The sequence below is a fragment of the Idiotropiscis lumnitzeri genome, chromosome 6 (genome assembly GCF_059441095.1).
Source record: "Idiotropiscis lumnitzeri isolate Australia: NSW breed Sydney's pygmy pipehorse chromosome 6, RoL_Ilum_1.0, whole genome shotgun sequence".
In the NCBI taxonomy this organism is placed as follows: domain Eukaryota; kingdom Metazoa; phylum Chordata; class Actinopteri; order Syngnathiformes; family Syngnathidae; genus Idiotropiscis; species Idiotropiscis lumnitzeri.
Window position 1 is genome coordinate 17,597,685 of NC_142396.1, and position 21,143 is coordinate 17,618,827.

The following is a 21,143-nucleotide window of genomic DNA, read 5'->3' on the forward strand; positions in this document are numbered from 1 at the left end:
AAATGACCTGTCTGTAACTACGCGTGTGGCACCTGTACGAAAAAAAGTGAGTGCCAGCGTGTCTATATTTCAATGAAGAGTAAATGTTGCCTGTCACTTGCACAGCACGTTTCCGTTCATGATCCTGCCGACTTGGCATACACAAATGATATGAGCAGCAGGTGCAGCACAAACTCAGCCTCTGATTACATTTAGCGGCTCCTGAAAGTTGCCAAAGTCATGTTTCCACGTGACAAGGATCAATGAAGCATAGCTCCCTCTCTCGAACTCAAAATCTGTCGGGTGAGTGTGCAGCACAGTTAAGTTTTACCACTCCTTACCCTGAGGCAAGCCACGGACGGGGTTACGACAAATACAATCGGAACCATACTTTTGTGAATGTGCACACCATTTGCATGATATCTGTACATGTTCACTCTGAGATGTCTTAATCTGTACATAATCTCTCTAAACTGTGTCATGAAAAGGGGCACTTCAATTACCGGAGCCACTTGATGATAACACATAATTGATATTGCATTCTAACTAAAACAAATGTACCGTGGAAAAGCGTCCAAAAACACCTTCTTCTGTTCACGTGAGGCGCCAGTGCCATCAACTTCCATGCAGTTACCCTGTGATTACATAACCACAAAACAAGTCTGTCAGGTTTTGAGTACTTCAACTAAAAGAAACTGGTTGGATTTCATGTTCCAACAGCAACAAACGTGAACATACCTAGACACTGCCAGGTATTTTACGCATGAGCATGTGACTGAGCATCCTTATGTGGCTGTCCTTGCCGTGCTGGCGGCACATTAAAAAGAACTTGGCATAAATTTGAAAGAAATATGTATGATTAATCCTCTCCATGGTTTAACAGGTTGGTTTGAATGAATCTTTTGCAGTCATTTTGTCACACACTCTAATACGCTGGTATGAAACTCACAGGCAAGACCCACAAACCAGATCTGGCACGCCATGTCATTTTTTTTGTGGCTTCTGAAAGCATGCACAGCCTTTCATTTTCTATAGTGGGTGAGCTAAAGCCTGTCCCGGAGGCGGAGTACGTCCTGATATAGTCACCAGCCAATCACAGTGCAATGTTTAGCCATATGTTGAAAAAGAAGGAAAAAAATACTCTGAAAAATTGTTAAAAATTGGCCATTTTAGTCAGGGGATGTTTGAACTCGTAATTTTCTCATGTTATTAACTGTAAAAATAAGAATTTAGCAAAATTCAGATCCTCAAAAATTATGAGATTTCAAGAGCTAATATCGGCTAATTCAATCAGAGGTTCTAAGATGGTGGCTGTAGAGGCAGATGGGTAAGCTCGAAATTTGGACCAACCTCTCCTTGGTGCTGCCACACTTTTAAGCAGCACGACTGGCTCCTTCTCTTTTTGATGGATCGCGGCAAAACTCCTATGTATGGTTAAAGAAACTTGTTTGCAGCCCCAATGGCATGTCTTACCCAGAAATATAAATAATAAGACCGGTAGCAAATAATTTGAACTCAAAATAATTGGATGCAGTCAAAAACTGTTTGTTGTGGTACCTGACAAAAAGAACACACCTGCCGCTCTATTACTGTGACGTACATAACGTCAGGAAATGGGAAACCTGGGCGGGGGCGTCACCCAATTGTGCTCAAGAACAAAACACTTGACCTTCATAAATGCCCCAAATACAACATAAAGTGCTAGCAATTAAAGAAAAACAAGAAATATGCCTTCGGCAGTGGCAAAGCACTTTATTTCAAGACAAAGCTAAAAGCCTGACTAAATAAAACTCCTCCCCTCGGTTCAGCAATGGTGCATGGCACCAAGACGCCACGAGATAATATTTGAAAATGAGAAATGGCTTTGCCTGAGCACAAAAAAACAGCAATCAGGCAAGTTTTCAGCAAATAACAGAAAAACACAAAACATCCATGTGTGGGCAAATTTGTGAAAACTAAAACGCATTTATCAAGGACTTCACTCACTGTATACAGTCCCGTAAAAACCCTTTGAAGAACTACAATCAATGATATAGAGGGGGTGCAAATGGTGAACTGTGGGGGAACGTTGCATTTGTGGTTTCATTGCGGAATTCACACTATTCAAACTGTTTACGTACTACAATGAAGACCAACTATTGACATTGCACTACCATCAAAGAAAATATTTGAGCTATTAATATTTAATTTATATGTCATTAAAGCTGTTCCCGTTTACACAAATCACAAGCAGGATGTTTTGCATTTTGCTCACTTTGCACTGCAGTAATTCCAAACCACCTTTGGCAACGACAAATAATGTTCAGTACCTTAGTTCAACTATTTATGGCGACTATCAACGTATTACACCAGACAGACCAATAAATTGCTGTTCCACTAGATGGCAGAAGGTACACAATTCATCTGTGCATCTACTGTTTGTGAGTTTTGTTGGGTGCAGTGTATAATGCAACATTTGGCCATGATTAAAAAAGGAGCGGCATTGTGCCAACTGTGAACCCACGTGGAGCCGTGTAGTGCCAACTTCCGCCTCTAGAGGGTGACAACGAGCAAACGTTGTTTAGGGGCATGAATGGGGAGGCTTGTCAAGAGCATGGCAAGCTCAACACGGGGCTGGCCTTGGAGGAGGGACGACATGGCAACTTGCTCTCGCTCTCAGCACACTGACACAATCCCTATAGTAGAAAACCAGCTGCCCTGACTCACGCCGACCACACTCAGAGGAAACCTCGTGGTTGAGCCTGGCCGGCATCAGGCAGCTCACCGGCCCGCGCGGAACTAGAAAAGACGGCCGGTAACGTCCGTCGCTTTGTTCCCCCATAGAATCGAGGCAGCACAAAAAAAAAGGAACCTCCGCGAAACCATGTCGGGGGCAAAAAAAAGAAACTCCAATTCCTCGTTAAACAAGGAGGAGGACCCGCAAGTCACTGAGAAGATGCTGGGGAGCCCCAGCAACGCCGTCGAAGGAGACAAAGGCGAGGAAACGGTCGCCTTAAAGAGAACCATCACGCTGATGAACGGCGTGGCCATCATCGTGGGCACCATCATCGGCTCTGGCATCTTTGTCACGCCGACAGGCGTGGTGAAGGAGTGCGGCTCCGTAGGCATGTCCCTGGTGGTGTGGGCTGTATGCGGGGTCTTCTCCACGGTGGGGGCGCTGTGTTACGCCGAGTTGGGGACCACCATCACCAAGTCCGGAGGGGACTATGCCTACATCCTTGAAGTGTACGGCTCCCTGCCGGCTTTCCTCAAACTCTGGATCGAGCTGCTCATCATCCGGCCCTCGTCGCAGTACATCGTCGCCTACGTTTTCGCCACATACCTCATCAAGCCCATTTTCCCCGTATGCCCGGTACCGGAGAGCGGGGCGAAACTAGTGGCCTGCCTTTGTATCCGTGAGTATCCGAGTTCGGCCGTTTGTCGCTTAGATGATGCAACCTCACGTTAAGTTGGAAGTTGAGAGCGGGCACTAGCCTTCTTATGTATATACATCTATATCTATATAAATGTATCCTGTGGAGTGTCGGTCGAGAGCCGAGTGACCTTCTTTTTGTTGCTTTTCTGATTTTATTTCCGGATAGAGTAATAAAAAAAGAGAGACATTAAGAGCATGCTTGTGAGTAAACCGCGCCACAGCAGGAAACGAGTCGCACGAGATATTACGTCATTTCACTTACAGCACACAAAATACTGCTTCATATTTCTCTCAAATTAATTTACAGTATCAATATTTCAGATTTTTTCATTCTTATATTTACTTTAAATTATAATTGCTCTGTAATGCCTTGATGTTCAGGCCTCGAATGCTTAAGACAAATTGCACCCATTTTTTAGCGTGTGAAAATGTGTAACTATAAAATATTCCCACTTCATCAATTACAGGCGAAACTTGAGTTTAAATACTGAGCTATAGTGTAATTACTACTCCCAATATTAATAATAAATGTAATGATATTTACGTTTAAAAAGGGTGGCCCTTGTATGTTGTTATTCATTTTGTATCGCACCAATTTTATATGGATTTTTAGCTCTTGTACATGTTTGGTTAAAGAATCAGGGACTCAAATATACTAATGTATTAAGTTTCAAGCAAAATTAGGGCGCACAGTATTGGAAACACATGCGAAATGTGATATGGGTATGTATGTATAAATATCAGCTCAAATGTATTTATAAAGTACTTTAAGACAACCACCGATGCATACAAAGTGCTGTACATGGAGAAAAAATAAGTCATACAACAACAAACAATAAAACTAATTAATAATGAGGACAGTAAAAAGCACAAAAACAGTCAAACCAAAACAATTGAATCATAGGCCAAAGAATACAAAAGAGTTTTAGGTCAGATAAAGGCTAAAAAGATAAAAATAATTTTAATTCCATTTGAATTTATCGCTAATATCTGTGATTACACATGACACATGTTTCATGGGCCATTATTGTGTTTACAGAATAATTTTAATATATTGTGCGCTAAAAAAAATACTATATTCATTAACTATATCTGTGTATCAGTGTTCTTTGCTTCTTGCTATTTGTTTTGTATAGAGTTGATTTAATGTCACTTTTCATTTTTTTGTTGTGCAGTAAATGTGTGATTAATAACCAATAATGGGCTCAAATAATCTCCCCATAACTTTTCTTGTATAAATTCGGGCCCACTTACGAGCATTTGCAACTAATACATTAGCTTGAGTGGTAACAGTTAGTTAACGTATAATCTTCATATAGTTTGAGGCCAAATCCTGCATGAAACCACACAACAACTAGATGTTTTTTTTTCTTACCAAGCTATTTTAATGCTTTGTGAATGTGCATGCATGTACAGTTATTGTGCGCGCGCCTGTGATACACGTTCAGCCCAAAACTGATTGGTCAGCCTGTTTAGATATGTATTGTGTCAGTTGTTCGTATGCTTGGGTAAGTTTTTTTTATATTTTAAATGTGTGCTCACAATAGAGTGCTATTGTAGAGTGTAGATTGCCCTCCTAAACAGAGAGCCTCTTTGTGCCCAGTCTCATCTTTGTGTTGCAGCGCCGACCTGATTTAGGAACTGTGAAGGGACCTGCTGCTTTGGTTATTCACTTTTAATGGCGTGCAGTGCCTAGTGGTCTATGAGGCATGCCAGCACTGTGACATGTGCGACGAAGAGGACAAGTCTTAGTGTGTCTAGTGTTTAGCTCACAAGAATGAGTTTATGTTCTGTGTTGACAGCAAAGAGCACTTACATAAAGGTGCTTTCTCTCTCTCTGGCCAATTCTTTTCTCTTTCTCTTTTCTTGGCAGTGTTGTTGACCTTTGTGAACTGCTACAGCGTAAAGGCAGCAACCAGAGTCCAGGACTTCTTCGCTGCAGCCAAGCTGCTGGCTCTTGGACTGATCATCATCATCGGCTTTGTCAAGATTGGCCAAGGTACCCCAACTTTTATACACCAGTCCTCAAGCATTCTTTAATATATATATATATATATATGTGTATATATATATATATATATAATATATATTTGTGAACCATGCACCTTTTCACCGTGAGGCGGTGTGCTAACCAGTCCCCCACTGTGATGCCCTTCCATCCATCAATTTTTAAAAATGTACCACACTCATTCTGGTCACAGGGGAACTGGACCTTATCCCAGCTGACTTTTTACGAGAGACTTGGTACAACCTGAAACTTGAAACCTGCAGCCACTCGCAAAGCACATATAGACAAATGTATAAACAGCCATACACACACCCTCTAATTTCGCAATGAAATTAACCAAGATCAATTAACAACATAATGGCTGTCCAATCAAAACCAGATACCACTCACAAAAAGCTAGGGATATTTAGCTTCCGAGTGAAATGGATTGATTGGTCCATTCATGCACCATCCTCCTCAATTGTGGGTTTCACATAGCAGGCCGTTCAACATTTCTGCAGGAATTTTTCTTGTCGTAGTCAACTGTTTTGGTCAGGGGTGTCCATTACGTCAATCGTGAGCAATCAAAATTATGATTTGTTTGTCTACATATTTGGTTGCTTACCTCACTTCATAAAACATTTTATAATTACCCCTTTTGGTCCAATCCAATGTGTTACAAATGTACCCATTAAACTTAAGGGATACATAAAAAGCATGCAGCGTAAGAATTTCCAACATCATTATTTGTACCCCTTAAGGCTGCCAGCTAGTTACGGCTGGACCATGTGACGCATGGCATAAGCACACCAGTGTCAAATTAGTTGTTCTTCAAAAACCAGTTAATTAAAAACTACTCCACGTCTATTTCAGATATCAACTGGATACAAATGTAAGATTCTAGATTGTTTTCCAACTGCTGCTAAATGACTAGGTAACATGTGGAATTAAGTAAAAAGCCCGGCAGCACATTGTGTGACAGATGTAGGGTGTATGTCATAAAAAACAGCAAAAATATTCTCACATTCCTTTTCAAAGATTGTACAGTACAACCAGGTAGCTACTTGTTAACATTCCCTGCTGTGTTTGCTGCCAAGATTTGATCAACTTTACAATAACCTTGAAGACTAATAACAGTTTATTAGCTAAGAGGGACACTGGAGTTGCTCTGTCAACTTATTTCGTGCCAGGAAATAGTATTGTAATTGTAAAATTGGAATATTGCAATTTTACTTGCTCCCTCAAGTCTGATTAAAAAAAAAAAGGTTCCAAGAAAGAAACATTAAGACTGATGTGACCAACTGGGGTATCATTTACCTGTCTCTTTGTTTGTTTCTAATATACGCTCTTTCGCTGTTTTAGCTAGCACTGCTGTTTCACCCTCAGTTTACTTCAAAAGGAAACACTTAACCTACATTTATACAGAAAAGACCATATCAAAGTAATTTAAAGTCATGTTTGTTGACTCCACACTGTCATTTATGTCCTGTTACCACATCTGCTGAAAAGCATCCATGTGAAACAATCTCTCTTCCCAGCGTAATTGATTCGACATTGACATCATGTTGGAGTGCACTAAAGATTTCATTGATAATGCAAATGCTAACAGTGGTTCACTCTGTCAAGCAAGCATTTTTAAACATGCAGTTTTCATTGTTTAATATTTCTGTGCGTCCGGTTCTTGTAATGGATTCCTTCGGAGCACTCCAGCTTCCTCCCACATTCCAAAAACATGCAATTGACGTGAACTGAATTGATGACTCTAAATTGTCTAAAGGTGTAAGTGGGAATGCGACTCAAGCAGTACAGTGGCCGTTCTTGCCAGTTTTGCTGAAGGGTGTGTGAGTGTGGGGGGGCGGGATTTGCTGGGGCCAGTTATTTTTCCAGAGGGGTACTGTTGACAGTGACAAAAAAAAAATTAAGTTGTTGTCTGCTGCACCAATACATGAATAAACTATTAGTGAATAAATATCGACAGTACAGCAAACAAACTGTAAATTTTTTAATTACATATTAACACAATACTATTTTTTAATATGCATATTTGCATGCTACTACCACAAAACAGCAAGAATAATCTGTGACAGTGTCTAGTAATGATAAAAAGTCTATTTTATTGTGTTTTTTTTTCATTATATAGGAATGAGGCTAATGTAAATCAACTTTTTCTACCATTAATGCACTGTATGGATACACACTGCACATGTACGATATACAGTAGTACGTGCACACATCATTAAATTGCAAGAATGAAAGATCAACAACTGGAAGTCTTAAGATAACATCTTAATCGATAATTTTTTTTCCTTTTCAGAAAGCCATACAAAAGGTGTGAAAATTGCGGCCAAAGAAATTGATTCTTGTTTTTTTTATTATGCACATTTGTTGGTTACATTTTGGGTGGCTTTTGTAGTACTGTTACTAAAGTCATATTAGCTAATTCCAATGGATTTTTTAAGTCTACTGTAGAAAGGCTCTTGGAGTCTGGCCAGAACTGAAATAGCCCTAAATCCATCACATGGTTATTTAAAGCATCACAAGCCAGGTGGGCCACAATTTCTCTGGATTATTAGGTCATGAGTCCAGGGGGTGGGCTCAAGCATGATTCCTGTTTTTTTTTTTCTTTCCCAGGCGCAAGGGGGATTGACTGATGCACAGGGGGGCTGAGAAATTAATTTCTGGATATATTTTAGAATAGCAAAGAAAATGCTGGAGGGGCGCAACTGGGTCCACTCATATTTTTGATGGAGCTATAGTACCTCCAACCCCGATGTAGCACCATCCCTGGGTGGGCTGTTGTAAGTACGACACTTTGGTCATCAGGCGTTTCTCACGCATCGTATGCACAGGGGTTTTAGGACCGACCCGTCTAATAGCAACATGCCCTGGGGCTGTTGAGTTAGTAACCGACGCTGTGTCTGAGAATGTGTGAGCATGTTGCGGGGATCAGCTCTGTCAGGAATGTGGCTCGGATGCCCTGAAATCAAAAGAAATCAGAAGATCTACTGGAGGGGTTGCGAGCTCAAGTTATTTATTTAACACCAGTGCGTTGTACCAGCACTTCTCAGAATTAGCCTCCTAGCGTACCGGGACTTCTCATGAGCCAAATAGTACCCTGTGAAGAATGTAAACATATTAGAGTGAGTAGAAACTTTGAAAAAAGTTATTCATGCGGTCATTGTTTGAAAACAGTTGAACCCAGAAATGTAGGCGTGGCCCCTAAGGGCCCAAAAGAGAACCCGCTGTTTTGCCAAAATGTCTGACCCGTGTGAAACTTCCTACCGGAGACAGCATAATCCAAACCCTACACAAGCATGCATCCACAAGTGCACAGGGCACTAGTAAGAGGCGGCATGGTGAATGACTGGTTAGTATGTCTGCATCACAGTACAGAGGTGCAGGGTTGTATTCTGGCTCCAGCCTTCATGTGTGGAGTTTGCGTGTTCTCTCCGTGCCTGCGTGGTTATTCTCCAGGTACTGCGGTTTCCTCACACATTCCTAAAACTTGCATGATTGGTTGATTGGACACGCTAAATTGTCCCTAGGTTTGCTTGAGAGTGTGACTGGTTGTTTGTCTTCGTGTGCCCTGCGATTGGCTGGCAACCAGTTCAGGGTGTACCCTGCCTACTGCCCGAAGACAGTTGGGATAGCCTCCAGCATGCCCGTGACCCTTGTGAAAGCGGCTTGGATAATGGATATTTTCACTGCCTAATCATTCTGGCAAGAGTCGAATATTGGGAGTACTGCACTTTTTTCACCACTTAAAGCACTGCTCAACGCTCCTCAACAATTCTTGAGCTGCCTTTCAGGAAGGTTACTAATTACAAGTCTGAAATCCCTAAGTCATATTAAGGCTGCCAAGATTAGTCGACTAACCACAACGTCAACGATCCAAATCGTCAACAATTAATTTAAGTAGTCGACGTGATTTCTATTTGTTTGGCACATTGCTTTTTTCTTGAAACGCCTCATCTCACGCTTTTCCCGGCTGGCTGTTCGCCTGTCTACGGGCGCACATGTGCAGTAGCGGTGATGCGGGTCATCCATGAGCTACACAGAAGCATTGTGGGTAGTGAGGCGGGGTGTCATGGCTTCCTGGTCTTAGCAACCGACTCCTAAAGTTACGGCACATTTCACCCACAAATACGATGCAAACCTCCCTTTCATGGCAGAAAAAAGCAATATATGTGTTTATTTTACTTTTTCACTTATTGCGACCTATTTTCTCTCTCTTGTCCATCCTTCACCAGGTGGGACTGATTCACTTCTCCCGGAAAATTCCTTCGAGGGCTCCCAGTATGAGTTTGGCAACATCGGTCTGGCGCTCTACAGTGGCCTGTTTGCCTATGGTGGCTGGTAAGTATGATCAAATTGTGAGCCACTGCACTGAAATTCATACCTTGTTCATCACATTGTAATATCTGTTGCTATTTTCTAATTTGTCAATTACACCACATAAAGAACATACACGTACACGCACTCATGATAAATGTGGATAATTTATCCAGCTTCTTGAATGATTACCTTCACACTTCTAAATATGCTCATTCTCCCTTTCCTGTATGCAGGAATTACTTGAATTTTGTTACTGAGGAGATGATTGAGCCATACAAGTAAGTTTTTCTCTGTCATGTAAGCCAGATGCAGATCCAAAATTGTTATTGATTGTCAATGTTTCTGTCAATCAGAAATCTACCTCGAGCCATTATCATCTCTTTGCCAATCGTGACAGCAGTGTATGTTCTCACCAACCTGGCGTATTTCACGACTCTCTCAACCGACGAGATGCTCAACTCGGAGGCTGTGGCAGTGGTAAGGGCTATTAGCAATTCATCCATCCATCCATTATCTTCCGCTTATCCGGCGTCGGCTCGCGGAGGCAGCAGCTTCTGCAAGGAACCCAGATTTTCCTCTCCCCAGCCACATCTTCTAGCTCTTCCAGAGGGATCCCCAGGACTTCCCCGGCCTGCCGGGAGACATAGTCTCTCCAGCGTGTCCTGGGTCGCCTTCGGGGGCTCCAGCCGGTGGGAAATGCCCGGAACACCTAACCAGGGAGGCATCCTAATTAGATGCCCGAGCCACTTCATCTGGCTCGTCTCAAACTGGGGGAGCATCGGCTCGACTCCGAGTCCCTCTCAGATGACCGAGCTTCTCACCCTATCTCTAAAGGAGAACCCAGACCGCCTGTGGAATAAACTCGTTTTGGTTGCTTGTATCTGAGCTTTTGTTCTTTTGGTCACGACACACAATTCATGATCATGGGTGAGTGTAGGAACGTAGATTGTCCGATAAATCGAGCGCTTCTCCATTTGGCTTAGCTCCCTCGTCACCACTATAGACCGATACAAAGTCTGCATCACAGCAGACGCTGCACCAATCCGCCTGTCAATCTCAAATTCCATCCTCCTCTCACTCGTAAACAAGACCCCAAGATAATTTAACTCCTCCACTTGGGGAAGGATCTCATCCCCGACCCGGAGAGGGCACGGCACCCTTTTCCGACTGAGGACCGTGGTCTCACATTTGGAGGTCATGATCTTTATCTCAACCGCTTTACACTCTGCAGCAAACTGCTCCAGTGAGAGTTGGTGATCATGGCTTGAAGAAGCCAACAGTACCACATCATCTGCAAAAACCACAGATCCAATACTGAGGCCCCTAAACCGGACCCCCTCATTGCCTTAGCTGCGCCGAAAAATTTTGTCCATGAAAGTTAGGAACAGAATCTGTGCCAAAGGGCAGCTGTATTAGCCGTATTAGTGGGCTTGGTACCCTGTACTCCCGAAGCACACCCCACAGAACTCCCCGAGGGACACGGTCGAACCCCTTCTCCAAGTCCGGAAAAACCCATGTAGACTGGTTGGACGACCTCCCATGCATCCTCGAGGACACTGCAGAGAGTATAGAGCTGGTCCACTGTTCCACGGCCGGGACGAAAACCGTACGGCTCCTCCTGAAGCTGAGATTTGACCTCCCTATGGACCCACCTCTCCATTACCCCTGAATGGACCTTGCCAAGGAGGCTGAGGAGTGTTCCTCACAATCACCCCCTTGCAGGTCTCACTGTCATTACCCATATGAGCATTGAAGTCCCCCAGCAGAACGAGGGAGTTTCCAGGGGGAGCGCCAAGGACTCCAAAAAGAGTGGGTACTCTCAGCTTCTGTTTGGTGCATAGGCACAAACAACAATCAGGACCCGTCCCCTATCCCAATGTACAATAATAATAAGTATGCCCATACCAGCTCAGCGGCTCTCACCTTGGTCAGCTCCAGAATGGAAGAATGTCCAATCATACAATACAATACAGGACTAGTACAAGAGCCAAGGCTGTGTGTGGAGGTGAGCCCAACTATCTAGTCAGAACTTCTCTGCCTTGAACATCTGCTCAGGCTCCTTCCCTGCCAGAGAGGTGACATTCCATGTCCCAAGAGCTGGTTTCTGTAGCCGAGGATCCAAACGCCAAGTTCCCTGCCTCTTGCCGCTCACAGGGCACCCTACCCCTCTGGCCCCTCCCACATGTGGTAAGCCCATGAAGGGAGACCCACGTTGTCCTTTCAGGCTAAGCCCGGCCGGGCCCCATGGGTGCAGGTCCAGCCACCAGGTGCTCGCCAACGAGCCCTACCTCCAGGCCTGGTTCCACAGTAGGGCCCCGGTGACCCACGTACGGGCAATGGAAATCGAGGTCCAATTATTTTCGTCGTCATAAGGGGTCTTGTGAGCCGTGCTTTGTCTGGGCCCTCATCTAGGACCTGAAATATAACATGTCAAATAATATTGTTGGGACTCTGGACTCACTGTCTTAACGTCCTGTAGGACTTCGGCAACAGGCACCTGGGTGTGATGGCTTGGATCATCCCAGTGTTTGTGGGTTTGTCCTGCTTTGGCTCTGTCAATGGCTCTCTCTTCACATCATCAAGGTAACACACCTGCACAAATACCCAGTTCCCTGCAAATGTATGATATTCAGAGTGATTTCTTACGTAGTCATATACAAATTTATTGACTTAATATATTTTGGATTAATGCTGATCACTGGACATCGTAGGTTATTCTTTGTGGGCTCCCGAGAAGGTCATCTGCCCTGTCTGCTGTCAATGATCCACCCAACCCTGCTGACCCCACTTCCTTCTCTAATATTCACTGTGAGTATAGTTTTTAATGACCTCATAGATTGTACTTTACTATGGTGCTGGGTCATGAAACCGTTTAGCCAATGTGGCTAAACAAAATAAATCTTCCAGCCGTGCTTAAGTGTCTAGTTAGCCATGGCATTACATTTATGTTTTGCCGCTGTCTTGTATTACGTGCGCCGCGCATATGTGCACATGACAGAGACATTGTAGCCCAAATGACACAAACACATTAAAACCTCAGGGAAGATATTTTTTTTCTCAGGTTTTAGCCATAGCTTGATGGCTAACTGCAACTTGTAGTGGTAGAAATGGGCCAAGTTATCATCAGTAAGTAAGCTCTTGCTTGGTTGTCAGCTAGCCTGTGTTTCAGCTACTCCCCAAATAGCTGGATAAATGGGAGGGTGAAAAAGAGTTGTAGGATAAATCTCAGAAATTGGCGCGTTTTCAACACTTGTGTTCCAAGCTAATGTATTTAGAAAAAAATTGAAATGTTCTTAAAGGGTCTTTAATGTTTAAGAAGTGTGTGATTTTAAAATTTTATTGCAATTATTTTTTTATTGGAAAGATTTCCATTCACCTTTTTTTTCTTACACATTTAAATGTTCAAAATCAAATCATTACTTAACTACGTTTTTATTTTCTTGTATTCAAGAACATTGTGCATGTTTCAACTATGCATAATGCTGCCATGGCTTACAATATTAAATAAAGATATATTTTAAAAATAAAACTTTAACCTATTTTTGTGAAAAGTTAGGTCAAATATGTTAAAGTATTTTGCAGAGCTGGGCAGTCCGTCCCGGGGGCGGAACTGTCCGGCCCTCTGGAAATAAAATTAAACTGGGTAGAAAACCCATATAACTGTGGTCTTGGTATTTTGTGTTTTGGAAAATTGTCCACAGCGTTCTTGGCCGACTCCACTCTCGTGAAAGGGATTTAAGTTTCTTTCTTTTTCACATACTTATCAGAAAAACATACTGTTGTCATCAAAGTGTCAAAGTCAGTGGCATTTACTCATTTGCTTGATGATATGATGACTCGTCTCCCAATTAAATGCGTGTCACAGTCACTCATCTGCTTTTTTTTTTTTTTTCTTCTTTTTAGACACAGGATGGGGGAATTCAAAGCTGTTTTGCAAGACTCGGGGGCAATGATGTTGGGATTTAGCACAGAAACCAACAAAATACTTGCATGTTCAGGGTCTCTGCAAAGGGGCTAGCTAGCTATTATGTGGACTCAAAAATGGAACTTTTTCGAGTAAATCATGGTGGTGGCACTGTGATGTTCTGGGGCTGCTTTGCTTCCTCTGGCATGGAACCCAATCTGAGTGGTAAATGTGCAAAAACACAGAAATCAGCAAGGGGGCAGATACTTTTTCATAGCAGTCGCTCACTTGCAGGACTGGATAAACCCTCAACAATAAAACACCAAAATGGTTTTGTGTTCTCATTCTTTTTGCTGTGTGTATTGTGACTAAAGATTGTCGGAAGTGGACAAGTGTTTTACAGAGGAATGACCGTTTACAATATTGACCTCTGAAAAATAGGCATGAGGAGAAAAAAATATGTGCTCTGTTTTTATGATATTCATTGGATACATTACAATTGTTTTACAAATGTTTTGTGTTCTTTCCTTCACTCCAGTGTGTAATGACCCTGCTTTACGCCTTCTCAAATGACATCTACTCCGTCATCAACTTCTTCAGTTTCTTCAACTGGTTCTGCATCGCCTTGGCGATTGTTGGAATGATGTGGCTCCGTTATAAGAAGCCTGAACTAGAAAGACCAATTAAGGTGAGCCTATTTGATTCGTCAATCAGAATGCAGCAAGGAACTTTATTGATCCGGCCTTGATTTACTAAATGTTTGCGCATACAAAAATGGAAATCAGAAGCTGATCAATAAAAATAGGCGCTTCCAGAATTGTGTCTACCACACAGGAAATATTGCTATGTGCGACGTGATTTAGCAAACCTGAGATAAATTGAACTGGCTGATTTTATGCCTTTACATATCGTATCTAAAAGGCTGGTACAAACCGGCATGCACGGCAGCGCCAAATGTAGTTCAGGCAACATTTACTGATGAGAAGAACTTTCCTGCTCAAGTAAACAGTTTTGAAATGCCAGGAACAAAAATGATAATCTATTCAACAAAGAAATTTTGGACCTTTATAAATGGCTGACTGACTTGGAGCTAATCACAAGAAGGAGTCATGCTCTTCGGCCCGACCACTTTAACTCTGCATTTCCTTCCAGCTGGGTAATTTCAGTGCACACTAGTGCTGGCCACTCCCAGGGCATTTTTTTCTTGTGATCTGCGTTAGATTTTAGAAAACACTATTCAAGATAATGAAGCACATCCAATTGCCGTGCACAGCTGTTTTTATGCGGTTGCTAGCTTTCTCCCAAATTACTGGTGAGACTGATTAATTTTCTGCAACTCAGTAATATCATGGTTTGTCACTACCATTAACACGTGGAGGAATTCTATCACTTTAAACCTTATTTTGTGCTCCCAAATGCGCCATGGTGTGTAAACCAACCGCGCGACCTCAAGTGTCAAACCCCCTTTTAAATATGGCGGTCTTCACCACTTTTCACACCTATTGCTGACAGCAGATGCAATCTGTTTAATGTGAGTGATAACACAATTTAGCACCCACTATTTGGGATCTTAGCAAATCAGGCCCATTTTCTGCATATTTCTTCATAATGTACATATTTAAAGGCATGGATGTGCTCAGCCTAGAAAAAATTACACTCAAATACAATTATGTATGTAAAATCATATGTACCACAATGAGAAAATGGAAGTTTTACAAGCATTATTGAGACACTTGAACACTCAATTAAAAATGTTTGCTTGATCACATTTTTTGGCAGTCATAGCTATTTTTTTTCTTTGTCTCATGCCACCAACAAAGATGCATTCATTAGCAGAGATGAATGGATGAACACTGATCTGAGATTAAAGAGAAGCCGAATGCTTGTCAGCTGTGACTGGTCCACTTGCTGCAGGACTCTCTAAACACACAGAGGACCATTGTGCCATCGCTGCACTTTTGTTTGCATGAGCCCATGTGAAACTCACATGCAATATCTTATCATTTTATGGTGCTAAAATCTGCATCATCCTGCCAGAAGATTTGGGACAGGCCTCAACCTGACAATGTAATTTTATGCAGCTTTAAAGAACATTTAATAGCCTGCGTAGCAGCAAGGAAGATCTATGAGTAAGGATGACACTCTACAAATAGCAACTCTGGGAGGCAATTGTTGCCTCCTCAAATGAGATAGAGGCAGAAGACAGTATTTTCCCTCTCCCTCACTATCTCCTTTATTTGCCTGTCACATTCCTGTTGCTCACCAGCTACGTTTGTATTGCTTGGTGAACCGCTGAGAGCAATTGATCAAGGATTACCCCAGTTCACTTGCACTTGATACAATTCCAGATATTCACTCCACAGCTAAAAGGATGGTATCACACTCATGTGACTGCTGAAGATGTGGTCTGTTGAATCTCTTGTCTTTAGAAGAGCATTATGATCAAGAAGAAGATTATAGCGTAGGTGTGATGTTTTGCCAAGAGGCTGCTTATATTCTTGACTGGGTCATTACACTTTGTAGGTGTTGCATAAGAATGAAAGAGAAACCATATATGGACCACAACTTATCTTTAGTGAACATGGGTGCCCCCCCCCCCAAAAGAAAATATTTATATATATGAATAGTAGGCCAAGTACATAAACTTTGGCCAGGGGTGGATTTACATGGGCCACCCATGGTCACTCTCTGGCCCCCCCACATCAAGGGTAAAATTTTGATACCTTTGACATTTGTACCATTTCGCATTGACAATACATTGGTATTAACACATTTGCAATTATAGCAACTGCAAAGTCTTAAAGAATCTGTCTTTAGTGAAGAACATTTGATACCATTGTCAATCAAATTCATTACTTTCACACCATAGCAAAAACAACATAGCTGATAAATCATTGTTTTTCATCCAAGTCATAGTTTAGTGAAATAAAAGCCACACACATATCAATCGTTCCCAACAAATTCAAAATACAAACGGGAACAAATCTAAAGTAAAAAGAAACATTTAGAATTGGCATTTTCGATGGGCAATCATTTGCTTTATGCTAAGTGATGTCGGCCGCCTGTGACAATTGATCAGCCTCATTTTCTGTAAGGTAGCGAATCAGTGCTTGAGCTAAAAGTAGACTATGAGATACAAAAAAACAAAGAAAATATCATTATGTGGTAAATTAAAAAACACACCCTCTACTGTGTATCCGTCTGTAGAAAAAAAAAATCACAACTTCAGTGTGTCCTCCATTTGCATCTCTTGTTGTTTCCTACTTCCCAAGATTCCAGCAACCTTGAAGTGATTCACATTTGGCCTTTGCTGCTGTTCTGCTCATCATTTCCTTATTGATGCTTACAGGTGAATATCCTGCTACCGGTGACGTTTGTGCTCGCCTGCCTCTTCCTCATCATCGTGTCCTTCTGGAAGACTCCAAAGGAGTGCGGCATTGGTTTTGGCATCATTGCCACTGGTCTACCCGTCTACTTCTTTGGTGTGACATGGAAGAACAAACCCAAGTGGCTGCTGAATGCAATCTGTGAGTGGCTGTCTTTGGATTTATAGCAGTAAATTTTTCAGTGGACAACTTAGTCAATGTTGCATATGTGTCTGCTTTGCAGTCTCAACCACAGCCCTTTGCCAGAAAGCAATGCAGGTGGTGCCTTAGGAGTCCCAAGTGCTCCAACCTTGGCCTCCAACATCGCAGCTCATCAATGCTCAGCCTCTATGATCTCTCTTGCTCGCCATCTACTCTCTCGACGACGATGACACACACTCAAACACACACCACACACACGCTCTTGCCAAGAAGTGATGACGACCACATCACCCAGGAGTCTGAAGTATTGTACTTCAATGTACAACTTTTGTCTGCTGCTGTGCTGACATCCATTTGTCGCTGACAAATCTGCACTTATGTTAGGATCATCTTGTTTTTTTTCTTTTCTTAGTAGTTCAATTCATGAGAATCTTTTGTGTTTAGGCGTGTGGGGAAAATGAAAATATTAGCAAGAAGACATACAAACACAACCCTGGATCTTGGATTTTTATTTCTTTTAACCTAATTAGACTTTTGTTTATTAATGTAAAATGGGGTGGTCCCGCACATTTTAAATGTTTCCTCCTGCAACACGCCTGATTCAAATGATCAGAAGCAGGTGTGTTGGATTATCAGAGGTGTCGGAGCAAGGAAACATCTAAAACATGCGTAATTGTAGTCCTGAAATATCGGATTTGGACTCCGCATGAGTAAACCTTTTAATTGATGGTTTGTGTCCCATCTAACGAACCTAACTTCCAAACTATTGAGCTACAACTACTAAATTGAAAAAAAAGGAAAAATAATTTGTACATATGTAGGATGCACTTGAATATAAGCTATGGTTACCTGATTTGCTCCTATCCGCATTCAAAAGGTGAAGCGTTATTCGCATTGTAATTTGAAAGTTTGAGATTTCTTATGAAGAAGTTCTCCTTTCATCCCTCTTAACAGTTTCAGCAGGTATAAATTTCGCTGCTCACCAAGAAGCATGATGTCCCGCGAGTGGAATTGTCCTGAAAACCGACCGTAAATAAAAACAAACGTCTTAATGTCATTTTCAGGGAAAAAGTTGGTTCTCCGGCAGGCAAGCCTTTTACCCCACAGAGCTATTTTCACAATGCTCTTAGGCTCGGGCACATTTGGGAAACATGGGAGATGTTTGGCGCGTATCCAGGACCTTTTGGTTTTTATGGCTTGGTCTCACATCAGTCTTCGTCCCCGAGCTGTTGTTGCCCTCTGAAAATCGGGACGACCCTTCATTCTTATGAATTGAGGTAAGGGGTCAAAATATTGGTGGCATGAAGCACGTTAGCTTGTAAAAATGCACAAATTAGTCTTATTGTTTAGGCGGCAGAATTCAAAGGCTGTGAAAAAAAAGAAAAAGAAGCAGAAGGGTCTTGTACGACGGAAATTATGTTACATGCAAAAAGGATCCCTTTTGTGGTCTGAGTCAGTTGATTGAAATAAGACACTTAACATACTTTATTAAATTAAGGAAATACTGTCATAATATATATTACATATTTGGAATAAAAACCCCAAAATGTTAAGCTCATCTTTTCTGTTCTTTTCTTCATATTTTAAAAAAAATATTTTTGTGTTTATTTCTTTGATGTAAGAGATAGAGGCCGATAGACAAGCATTCCTTATGCTTCGTTTATGTTGTAAATGGTTTATTTTCCTTTCTGGCTTATGACACACATTAGGAACTCCTAGTTTGTCTTGTCCTGATAATAATTTTCATTTTCTTGGTTTCAAAAATATGAGTTTCATTTCTAGAGTCAGCCCTTTTCTCAACTTTTAGGCAACCAACAAAATAATGTTTTAGTGTTCCATACGATGGTCAACAATTGTTGCCATAGAGACAGTGTTGGAGAATGCAATATTCTTTTTTTTTTTGGGTAGTAGAACCCTGCAGCCATGGTGAGAAGCCGACAGGGAAACTAACTTGTTTAGGTCTGTAGATATTTTATTTATTTATTTTCTAGAAAATACTGTTGGTTAATATTAATCTACGTTGTTTACATTGCATTTTATGGAAAGTGCTTTTCAAATAAATGTTGAGGGGTTTTTTTTCTCCTGCCTTCTTGTGGTCTGTTGTCTTTTTGTATTGCTTCTGTTTGGTTCTTGTTCGTTGCCGTTTGTCATGTCATTGTTTTAAAGGCGCCTTAATTCCACATGATCATGTCACACTGCTTAATTTGCACCGGCGGCTTAAAGCACTGGAGAAGATTGGGACACTCGTAGGGGTGTTGTTGGAGAGAAAAAGCTAAGTGCAAAATTGTTTAATCTCCAGATAATATTATGGTCACAATTTCATCTTATTTACTTTACATCTTATAACATTTGTAAAATGAATGTGATGGGATTGAAGTATAAATAAATAAATGTGTGTGACATTGTTTGGTTCACAGCCACATTTAAAAATTTGCTCTTCATTGGCCAACACATTGTTCTTCATTGATAACAAGGGAATGTATTTGTGGCGGCACGGTGGCTTCATAGTTTAGAGGTGCTGGGTTCGATTCCGGCTGCGGCCTTCCTGTGTGGAGTTTGCATGTTCTCCCCGTTTGTCACACATAACAAAAACATGAATGGTAGGTTTATTGGACACTTTAGGTATTAGTGTCAGGACTGATGGTTGTTCGTCTATGTGTGCCCTGTGATTGGCTGGCAACCAGTTCAGGGTGTCCCCCGCCTACTGCCCAAAGATGGCTGGGATAGGCTCCAGCACCCCCCGGGACCCTTGTGAGGAGAAGCGGTACAGAAGATGGATGGATGGATGAATATGGCTTGCTGTGTCACATGTTCTTCTCACACTGCTCCGCCTCCTCCAGGTTCTGAAATGAAATAGTGCTGATGTTTTGCGGGTTTTGCAGAATGTAAACATGTAAGTGGTAAATTCCCGTGTCCCACTAACTGGCACTAATGAGCTTATGAACTCTTAGTGCACGCAACAGATAAACTGTGACACATCCATCTGTATGGTGGAAGCTCTTAAGTCGTACAATTGAGAAATTTTTACACTTTTCTATAAGTTCTTTCTTTTTTTTTTTTCTTTTAGAAAAACAGTGAAGCAATGTGTGGAACAGTGCCGCAATTACACCAGTATGTTTGCCTCCCACTTTTTAAGGGACCAAAAGTAATGGGACAAATTAACAATCACAAATCAAGCTTGAACTATTTAATAGCCTGACGTCTGGAAAACACAAACATCAGCAGACATTTGATTTAGGATAAGATAACCTTCTACGATTTCCCTTCTGTTTGGTCTTCAGCAAGTGAAACACATGCACAATTTCAATCAGGTTAGGTGACTGACTTGGCTATTACATTAATTCAATTTCTTTGCCTTGACAAACTCTTTGGTTATTTTGCGCCATGCTTCGGGTCATTGTCCAACTGCACGGTGCAGCGCCATCCAATGAGTTCTGAAGCATTTCACTGAATATGAGCTGCTATTATTGCTCAAAACACAGAATCTCTCAGTAAATAAAATGGAACTCCCTCCCATAACCTTGGTTCAATTTGATCTTTGTCCAATCTGTCCATAGGCCGTTGTTTAAGAACAGTAAAAGTTAGTATTTTCCTTTTTTTTTTACATTTTTTTTGTTTGGCAAACTCTAATCTGGCCTTCTTCCTATTTTTGAGACCTTTTTGTATTCACTCCTGTGAAATCTTCTCTTGATTGTTGTTTGACACACATACACCTACCTACAAAGAATGATGTTCTTCATACGGGCAACTGGTGTGAAGTTGCTGTTTTTTTTCTTCAGCAAGGAAAGATTTCTTCAGTCATCCAACACACTTGTTTTCTGCCATCTTCAAAGTCTGCCGAGCTGACATGCAGGGGAGCCAGTCATACAACTGTTACATATATATATATATATATATATATATATATATATATATATAAAATTCAAAGTATTTTAAAGTAAATAAACAGAGCTGGGCACGATCCCTGGCCGCCATCTTGGTATGGTTCCGGCCTCG

The 21,143-nt window shown here is 41.6% G+C and overlaps 1 protein-coding gene across 1 annotated transcript; it reads left to right on the top strand.

Moving 5' to 3' along the window:
• Nucleotides 1-2,569: 2,569 nt before the first annotated feature.
• slc7a5 (solute carrier family 7 member 5) lies at nucleotides 2,570-19,232 on the top strand. Its single transcript, XM_088298010.1, has 10 exons — nucleotides 2,570-3,374; nucleotides 5,268-5,393; nucleotides 9,632-9,737; nucleotides 9,950-9,994; nucleotides 10,070-10,193; nucleotides 12,196-12,299; nucleotides 12,428-12,524; nucleotides 14,159-14,308; nucleotides 16,970-17,147; nucleotides 17,230-19,232. The coding sequence occupies exons 1-10, from the start codon at nucleotides 2,843-2,845 to the stop codon at nucleotides 17,274-17,276; spliced, it is 1,509 nt and encodes a 502-aa protein (XP_088154136.1). The 5' UTR covers nucleotides 2,570-2,842; the 3' UTR covers nucleotides 17,277-19,232.
• The last annotated feature ends 1,911 nt before the right edge of the window (nucleotides 19,233-21,143 follow it).

Excerpts from the sequence above, each read along its gene's own strand:
- slc7a5 (XM_088298010.1), top strand. The coding sequence starts at position 2,843 with ATGTCGGGGGCAAAAAAAAGAAACTCCAATTCCTCGTTAAACAAGGAG. Across the intron at positions 10,194-12,195 it reads ACTCGGAGGCTGTGGCAGTG|GACTTCGGCAACAGGCACCT; the intron begins GTAAGGGCTATT and ends AACGTCCTGTAG. Across the intron at positions 12,525-14,158 it reads TTCCTTCTCTAATATTCACT|TGTGTAATGACCCTGCTTTA; the intron begins GTGAGTATAGTT and ends CCTTCACTCCAG.